At 42.1% G+C, this 21,159-nt stretch overlaps 1 protein-coding gene across 2 annotated transcripts in view; it reads right to left on the bottom strand.

The window, feature by feature from the left end:
* Nucleotides 1-2,352: 2,352 nt before the first annotated feature.
* SLC35F4 (solute carrier family 35 member F4) overlaps nucleotides 2,353-21,159 on the bottom strand; it is a 241,316-nt gene continuing 222,509 nt past the window's right edge. The window contains exons 5-8 of one of the 2 annotated variants that reach the window (XM_078448214.1): nucleotides 11,709-11,834; nucleotides 9,517-9,586; nucleotides 5,814-5,903; nucleotides 2,353-2,777 (exon numbers count right to left, since the gene is read on the bottom strand). In XM_078448214.1, coding sequence (XP_078304340.1) covers nucleotides 2,536-2,777; nucleotides 5,814-5,903; nucleotides 9,517-9,586; nucleotides 11,709-11,834 — 528 coding nt within the window. In that variant the 3' untranslated portion in view covers nucleotides 2,353-2,535. Of the gene's footprint in view, nucleotides 2,778-5,813; nucleotides 5,904-9,516; nucleotides 9,710-11,708; nucleotides 11,835-21,159 lie in introns of both variants that reach the window. The other variant, XM_060619921.3, reaches the window with a different exon arrangement.

Raw genomic sequence — 21,159 nt, forward strand, 5'->3', positions numbered from 1 at the left:
ATTTTGTGGCAACATTTAATCCCTTATGTTCCTTACTTTAACCAATCTCATCTGGAAAAAAAGCCTTAACTAAGATTGATCTAATACGGTTTGAGGGAGGGGCATATGTCCAGGGTAAAGCAACCCATTTATTTACTTATTGAATGTTTGCAAGTGCCAGACATGTGCTAGGAACCCAATGATGACTGGCACACAGTCCTGGCTCTCAAGGATCTCCTGGCCTACTGGGAACTCAGGCCAGTAGACTGGTCATTACCACGGAGGGTGACCAGTACTATAATGGGAGTAAGCAGAGTATTCTTAGGAAGCCACGTTGTTCAGCTTGGGGGAAAAGAAAAGATTTGCTGGGAAAATAGAAATAAATCATGTCATGATGCCTAGGTAGTTATGATAAATCATGTCATGATGCCTAGGTAGTTAGATGATGAGAGAGGCAAAGAGAATACAAGAAAGAGAGCACGTCTTGGTTGAAGAATTACAGGAAGTTGTAGTGTCGCTAAAGCACAGATTCAAGGGGCCACAGTTGGGTGGTATGGTGGAATGAGGCTCCAGGGCTGTGCTGTCCAATATGGTAGCCAATAGCCACAGGTGGCGATTTAAATTTCATTTCAAATCAATTAACAGTCAATAAAATTAGAAATGCAGTCCCTCAATGGCACTAGCCATATTTAAAGAGCTCAATAGCCACTGTGGCTACTGTGTTGCATGTGCAGATATAGAATATTTTCATCATCACAGAAGTTCTGTTGGATGGTGCTTCTGTAGAGGTAGACAGGGGCCAGTCAGCAACCAACTCTGGATGAACTCTGAATGACATGCAAAGGTACTTGGAGCTTATACTGAGAACAGTAAGATGCCATTGAAGTGTGTGTGTGTGTTTTTATATTTATTGATTGATTTTGAGAGAGAGGGAGCACATGCATATTGGTGGGGAGGGGCAGAGAGAGAGAATCACAAGCAGGCTCTGAGCTGTCAGTGCAGAGCCCAAAGTGGGGCTTGATTTCATGAATCATGAGATCATGAACCTGAGCTGAAATCAAGAGTTGGACCCTTAACCGACTGAGCTACCTAGGCGCTCCACAAATGAAATATTTTATACAGGAGAGTAGAATGATCACATTTATTTATTAAAAGTCACTCTGTAGGGCATAAAAGGAATTAGAGAGAAGCAAGGAGTTCGACCAGTGCAGAGAGAGACTCTTTCATTCATTTGGGCAGCTGGCTAATGATGGCACCATTAACCTCGACAGGGGACAAGGGAGAAGGAATAGATCTGGAGAAGAGAGATGATAAATTCAACTTTGTTCTTGAATTTGAAGTCAACAATGAAGCATCCAAGTGAGCTCGCAGAAGGCATTTCGGAAGTCAGATCTGAAGGTGAGGGGACAAATCTGGGCTGGAGATAAAGATTTTTAAGCCAACACTGCATGGATGACATTTGAAGCCCAAGGAGTAGGTGAGGTCTCTGAGGGAGAGAGTATGGAATGAGATGCTAAGAAGGCCAAAGACTGAACACTGAGTGAGGAGACCAGCCTTGGAAGAGGTGCCCAGAAAAGCAGCTGGTGAGGCAAAAAGAGAATGAGGAAACTGTATGGGATTCAAGTAAAGAGGATATTTCAGGAAAAAGGAGTGATCATCATGTCAAGTGCTGTAGAGATGTCCTCTCTGTAATCCCTGTGCCATTTTAAAATGTCTACCTCATATCAGACATACAGTAAAACCTTGGTTTGTGAACATAATTTGTTCCAGAAACATGCTGGTAATCCAAAGTGCTTGTATATCAAAGTGAATTTCAAGAACCATTGGTTCAGTTGTGATCATGTGACGTTCAGTGTCACATACTACTCGCGTTGCAAGGCAACGATTGTTTATCAAGTTAAAATTTATTAGAAATGTTTGCTCATCTGCAGAACACTCGCAGAACAAGTTAATTGCAATCCAAGGCTTTACTGTATTTGTAACCACTCTTATTCTCTGTACTTCTCTAAGCACACTGGAAATACACACTAAGTCTTCTATATTTTCATGTTCATTTTTCCCAGAGTAGGTCTTGCATATAGAAGGTGCTCTTTTGTTAGTCATCTAATTATTTTCCAGCCTTAGAATTTGATGCTTTTATTGGACTTAAATATATATAAAGTGTGTATCCTTTTCATGTGTTTTCCTCTTACGTCATTTTCTCTGATTGAATGAAAATGTCTTAGTTCCTGGTGAGGGTAAGGTCATGATAAACTCATAATTTAGTAAAATCTCATGTTTTCAGGAAATTTTTCAAATTGGGGGGGAGGGGACAATTCCCTCTGAAACAGAAGAAACAGAACTAAGATGGATATGTTTTCATAAAAAATTTTTATTATGATTATTTACACCAGTTCCTTGATAAGCATATAAATGTAAACTTTTATCATTGGCATTATTTCACATATGACTTATCCAAATTCAGAGTTAATATTGTCATTTGAGTGTACAGGTAGTGAGAAAATTTTATTATATTCACAGAATATACATACACGTGCATTCAAAATGTGTCCCTCGTTAAGCCAGTGGTATAGACACTGTCCCATTGGCCCTGCTTCTGCTCCGCAGGTGTACATTAGAATCAGTAATGTCGTCCACATGCTCCTCACTCTTCTTTTCCTTCAGGCTATTGATGAATCTGAGGGTAATTTCATCCCACTCCTCTGGCAAGAGCATCAGCAGAAACCCAATGCAGATGATGATAGTTGCGGCCAGGCGGACAACATTGAATATCACCTCCTGCTTCAGGAGATCCACAGCTAGGGAAGAAAAATCAAGCCGCAGTTTATGACTGTTTCGAAGCTTCTTTGAGAGCAAATGACCAAAGTCGTTGCTATTTCTAGAAATTTCTTTCTTTAATTTTTTAAAATTTGATGGGGGGGGAGGCGAGGGGCAGAGAGAGAGAGAGAGAGAGAGAGAATCTTAAGCAGGTTCCGTACTGAATTCAGAGTGCAATGAGAGGCTTGATTCCACGACCCTGCGATTATGATCTGAGCCAAAATCAAGAGTCGGACACTCAACCGACTGAGCCCCCGCCCCAAGGTGCACGAACTACTTCTAGAAATTTCTAAAGTCTCCCTTGTTCTTTCAAGCTCGTCTTTCCTTTCTCTATATCATTATATTGTTCCCTTTGTTTGCATTCTGTTCCTTCTCTCTAAATCAGACTCATCTTTCAAGGCTCATGTCATCTCATTTAATTACAACTCTGCAGTTTTTATTTCTTGAAACTTTTCTTCTGTGTCCCTTCACACTTCTCCAGTTTCATTGGCCGCTGAAGATTTTTTCAAATGAGCAAAGCTTTTTAATATCTATGTCTTTACACATGCTGTCCTTCTTAAAAATTGAGGTGGAATTCCTATCAATTAAAATTAACTGTTTTTTTAAAGCTTATTTACTTTGAGAAGAGAAAGAGAGGGAGAGAGAGCGTGCATGTGCGTGAGCACCTTTGAGGTGGAGGGGGATCAAAGAAGGAGAGGCAGAATCCCAAGCAGGCTCCACCCTGTCAGCACAGAACCTGATGTGGGGCTTGATCTCACAAAGCATGAGATCATGACCTGAGCTGAGATCAAGAGTCAGATGCTCAACTGACTGAGCCACCCAAGCACCCCTAAAATAAACTGTTTTGTTTTATTTTATTTTATTTTATTTTATTTTATTTTATTTTATTTTATTTTTATTCATTTTTGAAAGAGAGCACAAGCAGGGGTGGGGTGGAAAGAGAGGGGGACACAGAATCAGAAGCAGGCTCCAGGCTTCGAGCTGTCAGCACAGAGCCCAGCGTGGGGCTCGAACCCACGAACCGCGAGATCATGACCTGAGCCGAAGTCGACGCTTAACCGACTGAGCCACCCAGGCGCCCCTAAAATTAACTATTTTAAAATGAATTTAGTGGTATTTTGTACATTCACAATGTTGTACAACCACCACCTTCATCTGGTTCCAAAACATCTCCATCACTTCAAAGTAAAACCCGTTAAGGGGCGCCTGGGTGGCTCAGTGGGTTAAGCGTTCGACTTCGGCTCAGGTCATGATCTCTCAGTTTGTGGATTCGAGCCTTGCCTCGGGCTCTGTGCTGACAGCTCTGAGCCTGGGGCCTGCTTCCGATTCAGTGCCTCCCTCTCTCTCTACCCCTCCCCCGCTTGTGCTCTGTCTCTATCAAAAGTAAATAAACGTAAAAAAAGAAATTAAAATCCGTTACCCATTTGTTTTGGGAATGGGAATCTGCTGTTTGGGAATATGCTGTTTGTTTCCATGGATTTCCCCATTTTAGGGATTTTGTATAAATGGCATCATACCATATGTGGCTTTTTGTGTGTGGTTTCTTTCACTTAACGTGAAGTTTTTGAGGTTCAACCATGTGGTAGCATGTATCCATACTTCGTGCCCTTTTATGGTTGAATGATGCCCCATTGTATCACAACTTGCTTATCAATTCATCTGTTGATGGACATTTGGGTGCTTTCACCTTTTGGCCATTGCGAGTATGCTGCAATGACTATTCATTTACAAGCATATTTTTGAGTCCCTGTTTTCAGTTTTTCGGCACATGTAGCTAGTAGCGGAATTGTCGGTCATACATGTTGTGCTTTGTACAAGCAATGCCCTTTCCTTCTCACATCCACACCATCCAGCTAATCTCTCCATTAGCTCTCCCTTTTGGCTTCTTGCAGGAAGCTGGCTGGATGCCCTTCCTGGGTGCTCTCAGAGCATGCATTACATACATTCCTCTATCAAAGCAATTCTGTCTCTACATCATATCTACTCAATTCCTTTTGTCTCCCTCTCTCCACCACATGGTCTTGAAAGCGGACACTGTGTCTTATTCAGGATCTATCACCAGCGTTAGGCACAGTTCCTGGAACATCCTAAGTGCTCAGCGATGCTTTATTGAATGAATGAATCCCTGGATGAATGAATGATCTTCCATGATAACTCCACTCCTTTCTGATATTTCTTTCCTCTGAATATCTTATAGTCCCAACAGTCTGTCTCACACAATTTGGCATTTACTAACAAATGGTACATGGAGTTGTAAGTTATTTCATATATGTCGGTCTTACTTTCCAAATTCAGTGAAAGTTCCTTTGGGAATGTCCAGGGTGTTTTGTTGTTGTTTCTTTTACAGTCTTGTGCATAGTAAGTGCTCAGTGAACACTTGCTGATTGTCCTGGGGGCAAAGAAAGCTGGGTCCCCGAGACTTGGAAAAATAGAATTTTACAGTTGGAAGGACTGTACGGTCTTCCAAATCACTCACTTTCATTACTTGTTCCACTGACAGCTTTCACTAAAAGATTACTCTGGAAAAACAGCTTCTCTTCTCATCCCTGAAGTGAGTCAAATTGCCTTTTCATGTATCTGTTCCAGAGGGCCATCTGCTCTGCCCCCAGGAGAAGCTTCTGCAGCTCCCCATGGATAGTCTGATGGGGAGCCAACACCCTGTACATTTCCTACACTTTCATTAGTGACGTTTACTTGAGAGTCCTATGCTGGGATGCCTTTTGTTTCCATAGGACTTCCTCTAAAAATACCACAAAATTAGGTTGTCAGGGAGATTACATGAAACCCAAATGATACATTTGGTGTTTAATTCTAAAAGCACGACCAAGAGAAAACAGTGTTTATAGCTGCAAATTTTAAATCTGCTGCATAGTTATTCTGTTGTCTGCCACCTTCATGATATTTAAAAACATCTTCTCAGGCAAAGGACATAATTCACAATTGCTCGAAGAAACAACTCGGGGTGTAAAAGGAACATGTGCAGAGACTTATTTGCACATGTCAAATCACACCAGTACCTGCATTTCCGGGAACGCTGAGCACTGTCCCAATGGAGATCAGGATTGGGTATGTCAGCACCACGCCGACATTCACCAGGATGTTGAAGGCTGTAAAATAATGGAGGATACAGAGGATGAAAGGAAATTGACACGCTGGGCTCTTTCCTTCTTAACATAATAGAACCGATGTTTTTGCTAAACGTGCCTTCTAAACTTGTCCTCACTTTTGGTCAATTAATTCTCTAATTTGGGAGATGTATGGGTTTCTCGACTGAAGTAGTCCTATTCTTTTTTCTCCTCTGCCACCTTGGCTGCCTGATCTCTTGCCACTTGGCTGGCAAAGGGTGTATGAAGCAATTGCAAAGCAGTGAAATAACCAATTCACTCCACCGCTTATTAGCACTATAAAGGTAGGTTGGGGCCAGCCAGAGGTTGAAAGCAGACAGACTACTGATTGAAGTTTGGGCTTTCTCCCTTTAATGCTTTGCTATATTCTGCCATATTCCTGGATAACTAACAGGCTCTAGTGTTACTACCTAAAGGAAGATCTATCCAAGGATGGCCTATGCTGTTTTGTTCCCTCTCTCTTGCGGTGGGCATCATGCAGGCAAACAAAAGTGTATTCTGTGTAATGCACAGAACCTCAGGGACTTTTTCCGCATCCCAATTTGTGCACAGACTACCCAGGGGCAGGTCTGCAGAACCAAAGGAAGGTATAACTAGATACATTTAATTAATATCTTTGGGTCCTTTTAGTAAAATATAAAATCGGTTAAAATAATCCTCTACCTCCCACAAAAATGATCAAAACTCTATGTTTTCAAAAGAAAAACAATGATAAGCCACATAGAACTGTTTTCATAGATTTCAATCCGGTGTTTGTTTTAGGGTTGAGAGAGGTGAGTGTTAACAACTACAAATTTGCCCTCAGTTCAGAGAGATCTCTATGTAACTGACACAACCATGTTGCCCGTATCTCTATAGAACCAAAGATGGTTCTAGAGCCACTCCAGTCAGGACAGCGTTTACTCTTCCATTGCTATCTATAATGCCTGCTTTAATTAAACCCACTAACTTGGTTCTCTGGAGTCACTTGGTAGTTAGAGACAGTGGGTTTGACTTTCATAAAAGTTGGACTCCTTCATAGTTACCATACAAGAGTAGTGGCAGTCAAGGCGGAGGACCTTCCTACGTTAATAACTGCTCCTCCTTCCCGGCATAGCCACAATGGGAATGACTATTCCCGTACCTCCACTCTCTCCTCAGACTCAGGGAATAAAATATAGCGCATTCTAGCAGGTCAGGAATTAGTTAAATTCTACACAGACGCTGCTGAACTCCTGAACTGCAATTTTTTTGGCGGAACTGGATATTTCAGTAGATTGAAAGTATTGGTATTTGGGTGAGAACTGAGTCCTGCTTACTCAGCAAGAAGGAGGTGGCTTCACCAAAATGCGTGGTCTGTTTCTAATTTGTTCTTTAGGTAGCACACTTACTTTTCTGCCACCCTAAGGACAAGAATATATAAGTCAGTATGTTATCTGTAGCACGGGGCCCAGCCCAAGTTTAAGTGGGACTCGGATGTATCAGGTAAATTTGGGTGAAGGCACTCCCTGGCAGATAGGTCCAACTGTGAGAAGGAAGGAGGCACAGTGAGCCTAGGCGAATAAAAGCTGTAGTTACGGGCAATGTGGACGGGTCAGAGGACCACCTGCTGTTCGTCTAGCCCAGCTCCAACCAGGTCGTATCTGGTTACTATGGAGAAGAGAGGGATCGAAACAAAAACTTAAGAACAGGAGCCGGGTGGCTCAATCAGTTAAGCATCTTGATTTCGGCGCAGGTCATGATCTCACAGTTCATGAGTTCAAGCCCTGCATCTGGCTGTGCGCTGACAGTGCGGAGCCTGCTTGGGATTCATTCATTCTCTCCCCCTCCCCATCTCTCTCTCTCTCTCTCTCTCTCTCCCTGTCTTTCTGCCCCAACCCTGCTCATGCTGTCTCTCTCTCAAAATAAGTGAACTTTTTTTTTTTTTTTTTTTTTTTTTTTTTTAAAGAAGAAGAACAGAATCAGTGAAGTTTGTAAAACACCTGGGGTGTGTAACACAGGAGAGAGGCTATCGCCTCATTTTGTCACAGAGCAGCTTTGGCACAGGGAGGACTGCAGGGCACTGGGGAAGGGCTGGGTGGAGCAGCTCTAGTTCCGGGTGATGCTCTACCCCGTGGAGTCTGGAGACCATGCTGCTTGGTGGAGACCTGGTATCCTGCCGGCCTGGGTGATACCCAGCCTGAGCCGGGCTTGTGTAGAAGCATGTGTTACACATGCCAAGGGATATGTGTTGGTGAAGGGCAACTTGGCAGCAAGCTGGAGATATGTGTACACAGCTGGGGCCAAGAGTCAGTGAAATTTAGATTATGACTGTTCCCAGCTAGATTGTTTTGGGCCGGGAAATTATCTCGGCACTTTTAATTAGGATGCTTGGGTCTTATGTGAACACTGCTATTGATTTCTACTTAATTTAGCAGAGGTTATGGAAGGTCGTAACTCTACATTTTTGGACTTCAGAAGTAAAATTCAAAGGACCAACATGACTGATCGTTGTCTTATCTAAGACCTCCCCTTAGGGGCCTGAGCCAAAGTAGACCCAGTGTCTATGTGGGAATGAAAACCAGGTCATGTTTGTCTCCCGGGAGTTATAGTGCTGCTTCAGATTATGTCACCTTGACAAAGAAGGTCAGCTGAGGGTTGGCAGATGTCCTGCAGGTCAAGTGCGGTGGGTCAGTGGGGACTAGATGGAGGGGGCTGTCCTTAGGAAGGGTGAGGAGAGAGGAGCAGGATGAAAGCGATTTGGTTCTGAGTAAGGGGACACTGAGTCATTTAGCAGTTGCTGTTGTTCGACTGCTTGGGGTGGGAAGAGCAGGCTTGTTATTTTTCAGGTTCCTCTTAAGTCGAGTGACAGAAGCAACACAGCTAGAAAGTGGGAGCCCCCTGGTTGCTCAGGTGAAGCAGACTACCTTGAGTTTAGGGAGTTTTGAGAGAGAACATTAAAAAGTTCAAGTCAATTGGCCATTGACTAGGCACAGCCTCCTTATCAGGGAGACCAAGTCTAATTCTGCCTTCTCCTCTTGCCTGCTGAGGGCTTCCGATCTCAAATTCATTGTCCACACCCAGCCAGCCTGTGTGTGACTAAAATGTAGATGTGCGCCTGTCACCTCTGCTTAAAGACCATTAAGTGGATTTTAAATCCACTCCCCTCAACAGCTTTCCAGGCCCTTCATGACCTGCTTCCTTCCAGATGTCATCTTCTTCCTTCCTCCCCATTCCTCCTGTACTTGGTGCGTCAGCCATTTTGATCCATTCTGAGTTCCTTGAATGCACCATCTGTTCTCTCCCTCTGCCTGATGCACCGTGATCCACCTGGGACACGGTAACATCATACAATATATCATGAAGGATGGACAAGTCTGCTTTAAGACCAGTGGTGATCAGAGTGCCCTGGGCCTCCAGCTCACGTCTTAACCCATGGGAGGTATACTGGTTGAACAGCTCTGATCTAATCAAGCAATAGCCTGCAGAGGACCTTCCAACCATTAACCAACCTTAGATACGTTTGGAAAATAGAGGACAAAGGTTCCCAAGGGAATAGCCCTACTATGATCATTCATCTATCCAAGGAAAGGTCAAGTGACATAGGGAATGGAAGGCAAAACCTGGAGCCACTTACCCAGCCACAGCCCGGCCATCCCACAGAGATAGCCCCACGGCAGAGCTGCAAATGAGGACCAGTGTTCCACCTTGGTGAAATACAGGACGACCGGGGTGAAAGAGATGAAGATTAAATTGAAGAAACCCAACGTGGAGACAAAGTGTGCCGCTTCACCAAAGTTGGCACTTCCGAGAAACATCTTAAACAAAACCTGGATTGGGAGAGAAACCCCTTAGCCACACAGTTAGAGACTTTGCCAGAGCAGAAAGGCGACTTCTACACAGTGAGCTAACCAGCCCAGAGTTTACCCTCTATTTCTCCTTACCCTACCACCTCCATGGCACAAAATGGACTGTGAATAAGTGATTCAAATGCCCTGCAGTCTTCACATGAAACAGCAAATGCCACAAAATGAACTCCTCGTGCTGTTGGAAACTGCTGCAAGTCCTGTACTCTGTTAGCACCACCCTCAGTTACGGGTATAGGGTGAATGGTAAGTAAGAGTGCCCACGAGCCCAGGAGAAGCTAGGATTGAGATGCCATCAATTCTTCCCTTCAGGCATGGGATGCATTTTACCCTTATTTCGACAGATACTGAAAACTAAATTAGACAGAGAGAGCCTGTCATTATGTTGTTGAGAGAATAATAATGGTGCCTTGGATTTATAAGCACTTTCCTCTCTGAGCTTAAAACACGGGCACAAATACTGTGTTTATTCTCCAGATCAAAACTATTTTTTTTTTTCTGGATATAAATCTGGGTACAGGGGAAGAAGATAGCAAGGAGATGTCAATGGCTACCATCAAGTTACGTTGGGCTGAGGAGGGGCCGGGCCTCTAGTCCATACTTCTTGACTTTATAACCCTTCTGCTTCCTATATGAATCCTCAAACAATGTCGAATGCAGCAGATCTTTCCGATGGTGCCCATATGGTTTTATGCATGTCAGCAAATATTACCGCTCCCCGAACAAACACCCCTGTAGCATGGTCAGGAGAATTGTCTCTATGAGATAGCCATCCCAGTGACACCGCAATTCCAGGCATGCTTTTAATGTCAACTGGACTTATTATTTTTGCTCATGAGAGACTTAAGAGGACTTGGCCACGTGCTGTTCTCTGGTCACATCAGACACCTCAGTGGGGTCTCAGTTGGGGGCAAGTTAGACGCCAATGGCAATTGAGTGAAAACTTGTCAAGCTTGTCACAGAATCAGTGGGCCAGGAAATGTCAATATGGAAATAGACTCCGTGCCTTCAGAGCCGAGGTGTTGGTGAATAATCAGAACAGGCATCCAGGAGGGATGCAAAGGGCGTTTTCTGCTTTTCACAGAGAATCTTCTCATTGAAACACCAAGAGAGGTGAAAGTGGAACAGTGCTTTAGCTACATCCCGAAAGCAGGCTCTGACAAGGGGAGCTTTGGGGATAACCTTTTAGATCTGCTCTCTCAGTCCTTGCTTCTGAAGTCAGGGGCAATGACTGAATAGATTTTCCACGGATGGCAGGCGGCTCCAGTGGAGAACGAGTGGTAAGTACATAGAGCAGACCAGGAGTATCCATCAGAGAGGAAAGGACGTCCTTCATTTCGCTAATAACCGGAGTTCCTGTGGCTTGGGGTTAATACGTGGCAGTCGACTCTCAAGTGACAGCTTGTTTGTTCTTTTTAACACCCCATCGGAGTTAAAATAAGGACAGTGGTAGTTAAAGTAAAGAAATTTAAGAGCAGAATGGTCTTTCTCAGCCCCTGCTGCCATCAGTTGATTCCTGAGGGGCAGAGGCAGGGAGCATGGGCTTTGGAGGTGGCCAGTGGGAATTTAAATCTTGCTATCACTTCCCATCTGTGTGGCCTTGGGCAAGTTATTTAATCTTTTTTTTATTATTATTTATTTATTTATTTATTTATTTTTATTTTTTATTTTTTTAAACTTACATCCAAATTAGTCAGCATATAGTGCAACAATGATTTCAGGAGTACTCCTGAAATCAAGTTATTTAATCTTTTAAACCTCAGTTTCCTCATCTGGAAAGTGGGGATAAGTACCTGTGCCTCATAAGGGTGAGTTAACACAAGTGAAAGTTTCTGGCAAGTACTCAGTAAATGGTACTTATTTAAGCCACATTTTCTCCGCCTCTAGCCAAGATTTTCTTTGTCCTGCCTTCTTTTATGACTTAAGTCTAAGCTATGCCTACACAAAAAAGTGCACGACATACCTTGTATAATGCAGACGTAGAGGCTGAACCCACTGCAAAGGCCACTCCTATGATCGAATCAGTGTGGAAATTATCTGCATACGCCATCATGACGATGCCGGTAATGGCCATTATTGCGGCAACTATCTGTCAAATAGAATGCAAAGGAATTAAAAAAAAATTGATGCCTCCATATCTCAGAGCAAGCCATTGAAGACTTCATGAGAGTTGCTAAATGCTTCCTCAAACCCAATTACCTCTTGTACGTCGCTGTTTCAATGCGAGAAGGGTCAGTATTAACAAGAAATCAGTATGCTCCTGAGACATCCAGGCAGAGAATATAAAAGCTGCTCCCATTCTAATTAAGGGTTAGTAATTTTAGTGTAATTTTTTCGCTCAACTTCCCAGAGATTAATATCAGTGTTGGCGAAATGAATTTCACAGGAAATCACTCCAGAGCATTTTCGTCTATACTGTATGCTTTTTCTTCAAAACAATTCAGCATACATTTTAATCAGCTCCTTGGATCAATGCATGGTTTTGAAGATTGACACATAACCAGGACTTGATTAGGGAGACCTAACATTGATGCAGCTAAGAGGCAAAATTTAAGCCACGGGGCGGGGAGCCGGGGGGAAAGGAAAGCAAATTACCTCTTATAGTGATTTACAAGGAATGGGCAGAGTTTTCACTGGTACTTGGAATGTCAAAGGGAGACTAGTTCTTCCTTCTTTTTACGTGCGAATTAAACCACAAAAAAGATAATTTCATCTCATTACTCTAGATCATTAACCGCACAAATTTGATTGAAATCATAATGGTACTATATTTCGATAGGATGCTTGAAATATTCAAAACAGGAGTCCACTCCCTTAGTGAAATGCTGATTTACATCTGTTTCTTAAATGATCTTGAACTGATTCTGCTGGAAAACATTTCAAAGCTATAGTAAACAGGAAAATAACAGGCCCTGGAATAGGAAACAATACGTCATTTCCTTGTGAAATAGTCTCACTCACTTTTAAATCAAGATGCAACTTTGCGAGAAATTTATAGGTTACATGGCAGTTAATTTTGTTAGGTTTCAGTTCTGAGTATTCCCAAGTAAATCAATTCCTCCGTAGATAGCTTTTCCACGTATGTGGGGTTTTTTGGCCCTTCTGAATATCAGTGAATTATTTATTGCAACAAAATGTAGATCTTCAACATGTAACCATAGACTTGCTCCAGGCCAGCACAGAGTATGGTGGCGATGACACGTTATCGTTTAGATGCTGCTAAAGCAATTCTTTTGTTAATGACCACGAAAAGCAAGTGCACTGTTGGTTTCAGACCTAGCTTCGTACTAAAGCATCTTTTATGAAAAACAGCAGGAGTACTTGAGAACAGACGCTGACATGTCAGCAGTGAAAAACCGTCTTCATAAAGCGTTTTTCCGGGAGGCTGCTTGATGGGAGGCGTTTCTCTTGCTGAGTGAATATCGTATTCTCTAAAGCTCCCAGGCATGTGTTCTAGTTAGACCATGCCTCAAACTATAGGGAATAGAATCTAATACACACACCATGAGATGTCAAGGAAATTTTCCAAACAAGAAGTAATAGACTCATAAATAAACATGGTGTAGGGGTTATCTAGACTTAGAAATTGTGTGAGGGTTATCATTTTCTTTGATTTGGGGATTTATAGTTCAGCCAAGGACTTGCAACAATCCTTTGGGCAGTCTGATTTCAGACAAATGAAAAGTCATGTTAGACACTGGCATTTTGTTTTTGTTTGTGTGTTTAAATAATATTCATGGGTCGAAGTCTTCAGGTGCACAAGTAGATTTCCCTCATAAGACTGAATTTGCAGGACAATAAATTTGAATCGGTATTTGTTTTCTTTCGGCCAAGCATAAGTTGTGTTTTCTTGTTCACATCAAGATGGGATTAATAGAATACAGTGTTAATTGTAATGAACTTTAACATGATGTACTGTTTCATATTTAAAATTATCAAAATTATTGTATAATCCATAATATTTGGGTTTAGGCAACTGTGCATAATATATAATTCTGAGTTTAGGGAATTATGAAAACAAACAGCCTATACAAAATAAAATAAAACATAAAAACATTGTCTGGAAAGTGATGAACATTTAACACTATTACCCCCCAGATAAGACTTCAGTTAGAAGCACTTCCTTTTCTGAGTCAGCCTTTAGTAAAAATATATATGCTTAGTATGTCTACTATAAGTATTCCCAAGATAGAAATTGGGTATGGAGAAAGATGATAAATTTTATAGCAATTCAAAATTATAACTATGATGAGCCTCTTAAAGGTCTCCATTACATTTTATATTCAAGTGCTTGTGGAAATATTAGCCAGACCACTTAAATTGACATTATCAATTACACCAGTGTTTCTTTCAATTGCTTTCATGGAGAGAAGCATTTTTCATGTCGCAGGGCTGGACAGTGTGGTTAGTTACGTTCTACAAGCATGAAAATCTGAATATTTGAGATGTTAGAAAAATTCTTTTCTATGGTATGAACAATAATTGATAGGTTATATAGGTTTGCTGTGGGGGGGGGGAGAAGATAAGCTAAATTATTTTCCACATTTTTTTAACTTAAATCTCACAGCTAATAGAACATTTCCCGTGGCTGCGTTTTAAGAAATGTTCAATGTGCTTCTTATCTACAGAGTTGGAAGTAAAGGACGAGAGCTCAGCTAATCTAGGAAATGCAGGAAAATGCTGGATGGAAGGCTCAGTGGAGTGGTCATTCGGATGCTCCCACAGTGGCTCTCCTTGGCACCACTCGTTAATTGCAGAATAACTACTATTCAAATTTCCAGAGAACAAATAGCCTCAGCACAGATCTGAGTCTCAGACATCTTCAGAATTCACCAGTTATCAAGGAAGGATGAACAGTCTATTCTTTTGAATAAAAGACATAAAATGACTCTTCTCGGGCTCAGGACACTGGAAACGTGCCTGCAGAAAGCCAGTGCCTTAAATACTGTGTCGGAAATGCGCGTGTGTGCACATCCACATGGTGACAGCCACAAAAATGCCTTTGAGCCCATTAGCATCCATATGAGGGACGCTTCTGCTGAAAACACACCATTTCATGGCGGCACCTGTTTGGCTTCAGAAAAACGTGGCTCTCCTCACAATCTATTCCAGTTCCAGCCCTCTAGCCAACCAGACTTGTTCTGAGTAAGACAGAAAACGCGCCACTGCCACGACCTGAATCTGCTTTGGGTGAGAATGTTAGTAACCATAATGACCATAAAACTGCCAGTGCCTCAGTTTCAACTTTGGAAACCTCTCAGTCCCCTCACATCATGGTGTGCCCACCTTGGGTGGGGGGCGGGGAGGGGAGTACCCTGCGGAAGAGAATTTATTTAGTCCATTTTCCCAGCCTACCTCTTCAGGGACATTTCTTCCTGAGCCAGCTACCTTCCTCTGCAGGCTCAGCCCCCTGTGAGAGCCTCCCATCAACTTTCAGGGCTGATCAGAGGGGGACCATGGGGCTGTTTGAGTGTGTTCCTAAAGCCCAAAGAGGGCTTTCGAGTAAACATTTGATACTCTCACCGTGGTATATACCACACGCGACCCTGCAGGAAAGCTACGTTTCTGTCATCTTTCAAAGAATTCATAGATAAATAGCTAGAGATAAAAGCCAGAGAAGCATCTGGCTTTTGACTGTTTTTATTTCCCTGTATCATCATTTCTTTCCTTTTTCGTCTTGGGCCCTCAAAAACCACAGGCGTCTGGCCCTTCTCTTCATCTCCGTGAGGGTTTACCAGCCTCATTACTTCGCTGTGTTTCTCATTGACAAAATGGCTTCCAGAATTATTATTTGAGTAACAATATCAGTTCTTCTAGCGTTCAGGGTATTGAAATGAAGCTTTAATTGCTTCTCTAATTGCAACTGGAATAGCTTTCCTCAAGTTGCCTTGTGGTTAACTCTGTTTCTAAGGCTGGGTGAGCATGGAGGCATTTCACTGGCTCACGACGGACCCCTGAATCCCGAGACTACAGCAGCCTCTAGAATGGAGGGCCTCAAAACGACAGTGCTGGCAGGATTGTTCTCAAGTTCGAGACTAAAGGTCGGCAGCTCAAGGTGGGTTACACGTTAATAGCTTGGCCAGTGAGACCTGCACTGATGATCATCCTTGTCCTCTCTGAGTACATTTTCTTTCTATCTTTTAAAAAAATGTTTCTTTTTTACTTATTTTTGAGAGAGAATGTGTGAATGCAGGGAAGGGGCAGAAAGAGGGGAGCACAGAGGATCCAAAGCAGGCTCTGTGCTGACAGCAGAGAGCCTGATGAGGGGCTTCCCAAACTGCGAGATCATGACCTGAGTCGAAGTTGGATGCTTAATCCACGGAGCCACTCTTGAAAATAGAGTCCATTTTCAAGGAACTGGGACTACGCAGAATCCTTCAACTTGTCCGCATGCTACATTTAAGGTTCCATGAAGGTGAACCATCTGTTTTACTCAGATCCCGTGAAATTGGACAAGAGTTGAAGTGTGAGAAATGAAAGAAGTGGGCAGTATATAGCTGTACAGATTGTGTGTGTGTGTGCGTGTGTGTGTGTGAGGGTGGAGGGTGCCTGGGGACAGGTCCAACCCAAGGAGTTCAGAGCCCCAAACCAAGACTCCCACGCTCCACCCCCCTACACACACATCTATTTTTATATGAATAAAATCTGTCTGAAAATGATCTCAAAGGGAGACCAGGATGGAAAAGAGGGAAAGAAATGCCAGATGGAAAGACCTAACAGGCACATGTGGAGACTAGAGTAGATCTGTTGATGACATCTTGCTAAGGGGTTACGGATTCCTTGTGTGCATAACATTGGAGAGCCATTCCACCTCATCTTTTTCCTCTGTATTCACAAATTCTTCTCCCGCCAGGAGGGGGATGAAAAGGATGAGCCCAGCTACGCATCCTCTGGTGCCTCCTCCAGGAAGCATGAAGGTTCTGGGTAGAAGATTCTGCAGTGCACATGAATGTACAGCTACTGCATCAATGTCAACCAAAGGCAAGATGTAAACAAAAGGTTATCTTGAATCTTATCTAAATATGTAATATTGGCACGAATTAGTAAGAGTTCACCTCCAGGGCCCTGATTTAGGGAACTCTGGAGCCCAATTTGAATTTGGAGAAGTGCAGGTTGAGCAATGAAAGATTCAGTTTAACTGACATACTCCAGTCGGTCCTTGGTGGATCTTGGAAAGTGTCCAAACGAGGCACGGTTTGGAAAGTTAACTGCATAGGGACCCAATTACAGCTAGGAAATATGTGGGTGTCAAACTGAAGAGACACAAATTCATTTCCTGAATCTGCTAAGGAAGTTTAGGGTCTGCTGAACCATTTACCACTGACCAATTTTCTCCCTACGTTCAAGGAAATTTAAAAATGAAAGAAAATTTTCAGTCAATAATATAAAACGTAAAGGAGGGACAAGATCTGAAAGAAAGAGTTTCAACTTTCCAGTCTGACATTTACTTTTCAAATTTGAGTGAAACTGATACCAGAGACAGAGAAGAAAACCCCCAACCAGTGGCTCATTTTCTTTGAGGAGAACCTTTTTTTATTAATGCAATTTCTTTGGTTTTCATGAATTTAAGAACTGTAGCTAAACAAGACAGGTTCTTGAAGATGAGAACCTGGCAGTTTCCTCAAAGCTGAAAGAGCTGAATTCTCACCAATAGTTGTGCAATTAAAAAAGAAAGATCTTTTTAAAAAGTTTACTAATTTTCATGGGATGATCATATATCAGCCGTAAGCAACTGGTCATGAAAGGGTTTTTAACACAACAATGTTTACCAGCAAATTGGCTGAAATGATTTTATGAAAGAAATATAATTGTACAACAAAATTACCTTTCCATCTGTAATTCAAATAATATTCCAAAAAAACACAAAATATTAACAAGTTATTCATAATATGTAATTAATTTTTCTGTGAGCATTGCTATTTCTAGCCAATTAGTGCTCCAGAGAAACACATATTTACTGGTTTTACAACTTCAAGCATCCTTCTTTCTGTCCATGGTGTCATGTTTTAAAATGTTTCTTTATTTATTTTGAGAGAGAGAGTGAGTGGGTGTGAGGGGGGGAGGGGCAGAGAGAGGCAGGGAGAAAATCTCAAATGGGATCCCACTGTCAGTACAGAGCCCAATGCGGGGCTTGATCCCACAAACCATGGCATCATGACCTGAGCCGAAATCGAGAGACACTTAACTGACTGAGTCACCCAGGCGCCCACATGGTATCATTTTTGATGTGAAAAATAGAAGTAGGAAATGTGATCATCTTAAATGTGATCATTCTTGGGGTCAAATGAAAATTATAATCCAAAAACTGTCAATTTGTAAACCACTGAAGCCTCAGAATGAATCAAAAATACACATTTTAATCTGATGACTGAAAGCACCACTTTCAGGGGCACCTGGGTGGCTCAGTCGGTTAAGCCTCTGACTTTGGCTCAGGTCATAATCTCACCATTCATGGGTTCGAGCCCCACGTCAGGCTCTGTAATATCAGCTCAGAGCCTGTAGCCTGCTTTGGATTCTGCGTCTCCCTCTCTCTCTGCCCCTCCCCTGCTCATACTCTGTGTGTCTGTCTCCCTCAAAAAATAAATAAACATAAAACATTTTTTTTAAAAAGAAAGCAACACTTTAACTATAAAAAAAAAGAGAATAGTCCAAGTGGAGTGGCTTTTGCAGGCCATGCTTTGATTACTTATGGACGTAGGCAATAAAAACTACATTTATGTTGTCAGTATTCGAATTGCCCTCTTTTAATTTCTCAAATGACCCAATTATACATGTTCTCAATATGTCTCATGAAAAAAAGAATGGCTGATACTGTCAAAAGGCAAAATGCTGAATATGTTTTGGTTCTTCTCATATTCCATGACCTGATTATGGGCATCATTAAAATTACACCTTGGCATGACATTAAACACTTCCTAATGTTTCACAGTGAGGAGTGAAGCATTTCCTGTCATTTAAGAAGAAAAACATGTGACTTCTACCAGCATGCTTGACATTGTTTACCATTTTGCCATCTATGATATCTTAATTTATGTATATAAATGTATGTGTATATTTATTAACAAGTGCTCATTGGCTATTTAACATTTTTTTCTATTGGGTCTTATTATTTACAGAGGCTGTATTAGCTTCCTGAGGCTGCTGTAACAAATTACCACAAACCTGATGACTAAAAACAACAGAAATTTATTTTCTCACAGTTCTGGAGGCCAGAAGTTCACAATCCAGCACACCCATGCTCCCAGCGGCAGCTCTAGGAGAGAAAGCATCCCTTGGCTCTTCCAGGTTCTGGTAGCTTCCCTGGCTTTCTTGGGCTTGTGGCCACAGCACTCCAATCTCTGTCTGGTCACATTGCCTTCTCCTCTTCTGTGTGTCTCTCCTATGTGTTTGTCTTTTATAAGGATATCTGTTACTGGAATTAGGGCCACCTAAATACTCTAGGATGATCTCCTCTTTCTAAATCCTTATGATAATTGTGCCTGCAAAGTGTTTTCAACAATAGCCAAATTATGGAAAGAACCCAAATGTCCATCAACTAATGGATAAAGAAGACATGGTTTATACATACAATAGAATACTACTTGGTAATGAGAAAGAATGAAATCATGCCATTTCATGATTCCATGGAACTGGAAGGTATTATGCTAAGTGAAATAAGTCAGAAAGATAGATATCCTATGTTTTCACTCAAATGTGGATCTTGAGGCTCTTAACAGAAGGCCATGGGGGAAGGTAAGGGGAAAAAATAGTTACAAAGAGAAGAAGGGAGGCAAACCATAAGAGACTCATAAATACAGAGAACAAACTGAGGGCAGATGGGGGCAGGGAGAGGGGAAAATGGGTGATGGGCATTGAGGAGGGCACTTGTTGGGATGAGCGTTGGGTGTTGTATGTAAGTAATGAACCATGGGAATCTACCCCAAAATTCAGGAGCACCCTTTACACACTATATGTTAGCCAACTTGACAATAAATCATATTCAAAAAAAAAATAAAAATAATACAAAATGAAAAAGAAAAAATAATTACGCCTTCAAATAAGGTCACATTCATAAGGACTGGGGATGAAGGTGTGGGCACCTTATTGAGGACCATCATTGAACCCACTATAGATGCCAATTTATTTTTAATTTTTTATTTGAGAGAGAGAGAGAGAGAGAGAGAATCTTAAGCAGACTCCACACTTAGTGCAGAGCCTAATGTGTGGGTTGATCCATGGGCTGATCATGACCTGAGCCAAAATCAAGAGTTGGATACTCAACCGACTGGGCCACTCAGGTGCCCCTATAGATGCCAATTTTAAAATGGCAATGGTTTGTTGCCTCTTGGCAGATTTCCTAAATCTTTGGTTTAAATATAAGTTACACAGCTGAGTTTTTTTTTTTTAACTCTCAAACACAGAACCTCTTTTGATAGGACATCTTGCATCAGTTAAGTTCCATGGTTAAATGCATTAATTCACTCTAAAACAACTGATTTTCTCACTGGTAAATCTAATAGTGAATGTACTGATTCCCTTTGAGTATTCAGATGCCATTGAAAAGGCAAAAAAAGACCCTATATCTCCTCTCTTTCTCCTTCTTCTGACAAGGCCTTCCAAACTCTCATGGATAATCCATGATGCTAGCAAATAGAAAAGAGACAGTCCTCGTAAACATGAATTTATTTACTATATCCTCAAATATCTACTGAGCTCCATTTTGTCCCCTGCATTATTCTAGGTATTCGAAATAGAGGCAGAGCTGGCTTCATGGGCATATGGCCTGTGCAGATGCATAGGGCTTCATGATTAGAAGGGCCTTGCCCTTGGTTTCATGCTCTGTTGTTGCTGTCTTGAAATTATTGATACTGTTTTAAAGAGTGATCCCTGTGTTTTCATTCCACACAAGGTCCCACGAATTATATAGTCCATCCTGAATGGGGCAGCAAGCAGTGCAGGGAAGGTCGCCGCTCTCCAGGATTTGTCAGGGTACCTGATGGTAGGCAGCCAGCGCGGGTGCTCGATGAGCAAAAACATGATGCTAAGCTTTCTGGATGTTAAATCTAAGATTGGCTGGTACCATATCTGGGTATACTCTAATGCATCCTGGACTGATTCAGAGTTTATCTTATCTTCTTCTTTTATTTATTTTTTATTTTTCATTTTTTATTATTTTGGGAGAGCACAGGTGGGGGAGGGGCAGAGAGAGGGGCACAGAGGATCTGAAGCAGGCTCTGTGCTGATAGGCTGACAGCAGTGAGTCCGATGTGGGGCTCAAATTCATGGACCGTGAGATCATGACCTGAGCCGAAGTCAACCTACAGAGCCACCCGGTCGCCCCTCTCATTTTGTCTTCTACTGTAGCTTTCTACTTCTCGTTCATGTCAAGCTTCCATTCTGAATTTCTGAGTAGCATCTCCCAAGACATAATCAGA

Source organism: Panthera onca, chromosome B3 (assembly GCF_046562875.1).
Source record: "Panthera onca isolate mPanOnc1 chromosome B3, mPanOnc1 haplotype 2, whole genome shotgun sequence".
Lineage (NCBI taxonomy): Eukaryota > Metazoa > Chordata > Mammalia > Carnivora > Felidae > Panthera > Panthera onca.